Source organism: Poecilia formosa, unplaced genomic scaffold (assembly GCF_000485575.1).
Source record: "Poecilia formosa unplaced genomic scaffold, Poecilia_formosa-5.1.2 Scaffold537, whole genome shotgun sequence".
Classification (NCBI taxonomy): Eukaryota; Metazoa; Chordata; class Actinopteri; order Cyprinodontiformes; family Poeciliidae; genus Poecilia; species Poecilia formosa.
The window spans coordinates 201,538-207,805 of record NW_006800476.1 but is presented as its reverse complement, the minus strand read 5'-3'; the positions used below and the strand labels follow the sequence as shown (position 1 = coordinate 207,805).

The window sequence follows — 6,268 nt, the reverse complement described above, 5'->3', positions numbered from 1 at the left end:
ATTAAAACTAGGGCTGAAACGATTCCTCGAATGATTCGAGTACCTCGATTACTAAAATTCCTCGAGGAAAATTTACCTGCCTCGAAGCTTCGTTAATTTATGTTTTATTAGTTAGCGCACCGTGTTCCGGCCGGGACTTCATTTGCGTTGCGCGGAGCTCTCACTTCCGCCTCTGAGTTGTTGACAAAAGCTAAGTCTCAGCGGCATAAAGTCCAATCTTCAAGATTGGCCCGTCGGGCATTATCATCAATCAATAAAATCCCAATCTTGAAGATTGGACTTAATGCCGCTGAGACTTAGCTTTTGTCAACAACTCAGAGGCGGAAGTGAGAGCTCCGCGCAACGCAAATGAAGTCCCGGCCGGAACACGGTGCGCTAACTAATAAAACATAAATTAACGAAGCTTCGAGGCAGGTAAATTTTCCTCGAGGAATTTTAGTAATCGAGGTACTCGAATCATTCGAGGAATCGTTTCAGCCCTAGTATTAATAGGTGTTAAGTAGACAGGAAATGTAAAAATATTACTGGGTAATTATATATTACGGGAAAACTTCACCAGTGAAATGCTATTTAAACCTACATTTAGTCTTAAAAACAACAAATCAAAAAATACAATTAAAATGAATATCAATTATTTGCACTTCTGTTTAATCCAAATTAAGTCAGCAGCTCCATTAGGCCCCCCAGAGCTTCAGGGGCCCCATAAGCACTTATATTTCAACACAGATTACAAATGTAACATTTGTTTAATGAGAATATCAATGCTACTAAATTTGATTCAATGGTTTCAGCATACATAAATTAAAAGATGTTAAATTGTTTAGCATTTAAAATGTAAGATTTCAAGGAGCTGGCAAGTTTACTTTGTAAAACTTCAAAGATTGTTTTGTTACCATGGCAACAATCTGATGCTCTGAGTTTAATCTTTGAGTTTGAGCTCTGTTTGTTCAGAAATACAAATTAGTAAAATGCAATTATAACTGATTGTTTTTAGGTTGGCCAGTTAAACTACTCCCCCTCTCCCAAATTAAATCTAACACAGAAGCTGTTAGAGGTGCTGATGGATTTAGCAGCTCGAGGGGCCCCCAAGTCAGATTCTACTCCAGCCCTCACACAGCCTTGGACCGGCCCTGCATGATGAGTTAAACCCACTGCACTGTATGCAGAGATGAGCAACAAACAGGAGATTTAATTCAATGCTGCTAATGTGGCTTTAATAGCTTTTCCTTTTCATGTCTGTTAAGTGTTTAATAAGGGTCCCAGAAACTGGTTTGGTTGCTCAAGTTAATGGAATGAAATTCTCATATGTGTGCGCGGCTTCGCGCAGTAAAGGTGACTGACTAAGTAGACAAAGAATTTGCTATGGTTTGATGCATCGTGTAACCGGAAATACAAAAAAATAATTGTAAAATCATATAAAACCAGTGATGTGTGACTTTGAGGCGAGCCAAACCTGCGTGGTTCAGCCATGGTTAGCTCTGGTTCATTAACCACTAATCATGCACTGGCCAACCGGGACCACATACATAAACTTTACACCAAAGACAAACACAGAGCCAGGTGTAAACGCTGCATATAATTCTTTGTTCACAATTATAAACCATTCTCAGCATGGCGGGCTGCCAGGCTTATAATATACTGGGGAAGAGGCTCCAACTGATTGTCTAACCTAGAAAGCAGTAAGATAGACGTTCCTTTCATTCTGGCTGTAGAACAATGAACAAGACATTCATCCTTGCTCCAAAGGGTGATTGCAGTATGCTTTTCCAGTCAACATAGCTTTTAAGGGTTATCCAATCCTTGCATGCCCAAAGCAACAACTGTGTCCAGATTCTCATCACAAAGTTAAGCCTGTTTCCAGTGAACCACATTGGACTCTGTCAGGGCTCCATTTTGTATTATATCAGTTTCCTCTTGAAACCATCTTGATCTTGATTCCATCCTTGAAAATCTGGGTATCAGACCACATAGAAAACAATACATTTTTGTATTAGGTGCTCCCTATAATTGATACTACAAGTGAAAATAGGCATACAGGTTCAGTTCCTGTTGTGAGGTAGAATCTTTTTTTTTTTTTTTTTTTTTTTTTTTTTTTTTTAATAAAAAGGGTTGTTGTTTTTTTTTTTTTTTTTTTTTTTTTTTTTTTGCTCAGTACATAATAATGGGTTGTTGTTGTTATTTTTAATTAGTTGTGTTTTGCTAGACAAATATCACAACAACCACATATTAATGAATATTAACTTAGATGAAAAAGAAAATAATTATCTGATATTTTCTTAGGGTTGCCATGTCTCCTCTAGGGGTACCTATGGTGCCCTCTAGCGCCCCCTTATCACCGCCATTGTTCTGTGTGTGTGAATCAATAAATACATTAGTCCTCGTAAATTGGAGTTTTTAAGTTTCAGATGAAATTATCGCTGTTTGTTTCTGGGTTAATTTGACTCATATAAAACCCAGACATACATTTGTAAATAAAAGAAAAAAACAAACATTTATTTTGAAAAACCTCTATTATGCGATAGCTATATCTTTTTCACAATTGTAAAGATCCCAAAGGTGAATGAATGTCAGCTGAACAATAAACATGACATCATCAGGAATGTTACTGTTGATTTTTTTTTTAAATCTTTGTTTCCTCTTCCAGGTCATGAGCCGATACATGCAAAGGTGGGAGACGATGTTACTCTGCCATGTCACGTGAAGCCTCCGTTTGACGTGAACAGTCTTACAATTGAATGGAGATTCAAGGACAAAAAAATATATGTGCATCGCAGCGGAGCGAAAGATGATGAAACTACAGACCCAAACTACAAAGGTCGAATCTCTCTGTTCTATGATGAATTTGAAAAAGGCAACATTTCCCTCAAATTGACCGAAGTAACCAAGGAGGATGAAGGGAATTATACTTGCTTTGTTCCCAAACTGCAAAGTCAAGTCAATAAGGGATATGTTACTTTAAAAGTTGGTGAGTTATCTAACATTAAGATAATTTAAGACAAACTAAATAAATATGTTGATGTCTTTAACACTTAATGTAATTCCTCAACAGATGAAAACGGAGCCCAAGACAACTGGACTGATCCTGGAGGTAAATATCTTTAACTAGATAATCAGTGGTTACTGCACTCTGACTTAGTTTTAAACCCTTTTGTTACCTGCTGTGATTGTGGCTCATTGGGTTGAATATTCATCTTCCAACTTTCCCTTGTCACATGTTGATGTGTCCATGGGCAAAGCAGATAACTTCTAAATATCTATTGATCTGCATATAGGTGTATGTTAGTGAGAATGAATGGATGAATGTGTCAGCAGTGTGAAGCGCTTTGAGAGATCAGCATGACTGGAAATACTTTAGATAAATTCAGTCCATTTATGTTTTACTTATAATGTATTTGATGTTTTTATTTTTTAGGTGGAAATGGAGAGAATAACAATAATAAAAGTGTGTTGACTGTATTTGCTTTTTCAAATTACTTTCAGAAAATGTGGATAAATGAGTAGAAAGTTTAAAAAGTGTTGTTTCTTTAAAGACTGGTTGATTTGAACACTGACTGACCTCTAACTGGATAATCAACATTAGTTATCAAGTTCATATAACCAGGTTTCCTTGGACAAAACTATGAGAAAATAACAAAAAATATGACACCATTCTTCTTTCTGAACACATGATGGCTGAGCATTGCTGTGGTGTGAAAACTTAAATAATATATGAGTAGATGAACTTAAAACATCTTCAGTAAACTAGAATGAAGGAACCAAAGAAAGAACCAAGCTAAAAATCCACAACAGTTTTTCTGGTCCTGATTTAATCTTCCTGCTTTTTCTGAAGCTTTTTTCTTTGACTTGTATCTTACAATACATCCTCAATTGGTGTTATACTAGCCAGTTCAACCCTGCACTAGTTTAAGCGTTGACCCGTTGCTGCTTGTTATGACGCGTTGAGCGGCTAACATTGTACTTGTTGATCGCGGTAACATCAACTCCGATCTTGTTGTAGTCAAACTCCACACTTGTTCCGGTCGGATAAACATTTGAGAACAATATCCATTTATTTTATCTTACACGGCAACAGTGTTTAACAATGATTCCGTCACAGCGGTCAAAAACTTGTATGCCCTTCCGGGTTCAACACCTGACAGCTACCCGTCACCTCTTGATTTATATACTGGAGCAACAGCCCCATCTAGTGGCCAAAAAACAAAAAATACACATAATTGGCTCCAATACACCGGCCCCTAATTGGCATAGTAAATAAATATGCCAATTCCAAACCAACAATAATACAAGAGACATTATGTGACACAAATGACATTAACTCATTAATTTAGATACCATACACCATGCAAAGTTTTGAAATCGGTCTCTCAATAATATTGGACTTAGTTTTCAGCTTCACTGACCTCACAAAGCCATGACTGTCTGGAAACACTTCCAAAACCCTTCCAAGAAGCCAGGATCCTCGAGGTGCAGAAGGATCCATGATGACCACAATTTCTCCAACAGCGAGACTTTTCCTCTTCTCGTTCCATTTCTGCCTTTTTTGAAGCAAGGGTAAATATTCTCGAACCCATCTCTTCCAAAACAGGTCAGCCAGGTATTGCACCTGTTTCCATCGTCTTCTTACATACTGATCCTCTGGCTTAAATACTCCAGGGGGAAGTGAAGGCTTTCCGCGGAGTAAGAGTAGATGATTGGGGGTAAGTGGCTCCAGATCACTTGGATCATCTGAAAGGGTTGTAATAGGACGATCATTCAAGATGGCTTCTGCTTCACACATTACTGTATTTAGCCCTTCATCATCAAGAGTTTGCTGGCGGAGCACTGAGTTGAGTACTCTTCTTACCAGACGAATCATTCGTTCCCAAACACCACCAAAATGGGAAGCAGCAGGTGGATTAAAAATCCAATTAATTTCCACCTGTGCCAAAAATGACTTTATTGCGTCCTGGTTTAAATCAACAAGAGCTTCTTTTAGTTCTCTCTCAGCACCAACCAGGTTTGTTCCATTATCAGACCATAACTGTTTGACTTGTCCTCTTCTGCTGATAAATCTCCTCAATGCATTGATGCAAGAATCTGTGTCAAGTGTAGCTGCAATCTCCAAATGGATGGCTCGGCTTGCCAGGCAGGTAAACAAAACACCATACCTCTTGCAGAGTGTTCTTCCCCTTTTAACTTCAAATGGTCCAAAATAATCAACCCCAGTATTAAAAAAGGGGGGATGATCTGGGAGAATCCTCGCAACAGGTAAGTCAGCCATTTTTTGCGTTAAGGGTTGGCTATTGTATCGCCTGCAGATGCTGCACTCACCAATGACCTTTCTCACAGCAGAATTTGCTTTCGTAATCCAGAACTTTTTTCTTACAGCTGACAGTGTGTGTGCCCGTCCTGCATGTCCAAGAACTTGATGAAAATGCCTGAGGATTAGCTTGGAGATGTGTTGCTCTTTGGCCAGAATTATCGGATGTTTTACTTCCTCTGGCATTGCACTTCTATGAAGTCGGCCTCCAACTCTTAAAATGTCGTTTTCTAAAACTGGATCCAACGCATAGATAGAGCTCATACGGTTCACTTTAGAGTTATGTGACAGAGCTTTAATCTCATGCTGGAATTTTTGCTGCTGACAGTACAAAATGATGAAGAACTCTGCACTCTGGAGCTCTGCTAATGACAAATTTCCACCTTTTGAGTCATCAGTGGTCTTTTGGCGCCTTCTTGTGTTCATCTGATGCACAACTGGGTTTTTGTCCATTAAAGGGTTCAGCTGTTTTCTCACTTTACATTTTTCCTTTAAGACACACTTCAGCCTTAGGTACCAAGCCACTGCTCTTTTAAGTCTTCTCCAATCTGAAAAATATGCAATAAGCTGGTCTGTAGGTGCAGGAGTGTCCAGGCCAATGGTGTGAACTGCAGCCTCCCTCTTAACCTCTTTGTCACTGACATCCAATTTTACATCAATCACCCCTTTAGGCCACCTTTCTTCATCTTTCCACAGGAACTCTGGTCCATCCAGCCACTTTCTGGTTTTCAGAAAGTCTGAAACTTTCAGGCCACGAGACACATAATCAGCCGAGTTTTCTTTTGTGCCGACGTGATTCCACTGAGTAGGTTCCGACAAATTTCTGATGGTTGCAATTCTATTTGCCACAAACGTGTGAAATCGTCTGTCTTCATTATTGATGTATTTTAACACAGATGTGCTATCAGTCCAAAACATTGACTTTTCCAGGTGTATATTCAGCTCTGCTTTGACCATAGCATCCACTTT

General features: G+C 38.8%; 1 protein-coding gene across 1 annotated transcript in view; it reads left to right on the top strand.

Annotated features, from left to right (window-relative positions):
• Positions 1-3,106, top strand: part of LOC107834169 (uncharacterized) — a 6,325-nt gene extending 3,219 nt beyond the window's left edge. Inside the window, exons 3-4 of the mRNA XM_016665002.1 lie at positions 2,645-2,877; positions 3,050-3,106. Of these exons, the coding sequence (XP_016520488.1) occupies positions 2,645-2,877; positions 3,050-3,106 (290 nt within the window). The remainder of the gene's footprint in view (positions 1-2,644; positions 2,878-3,049) is intronic.
• Positions 3,107-6,268: the final 3,162 nt, after the last annotated feature.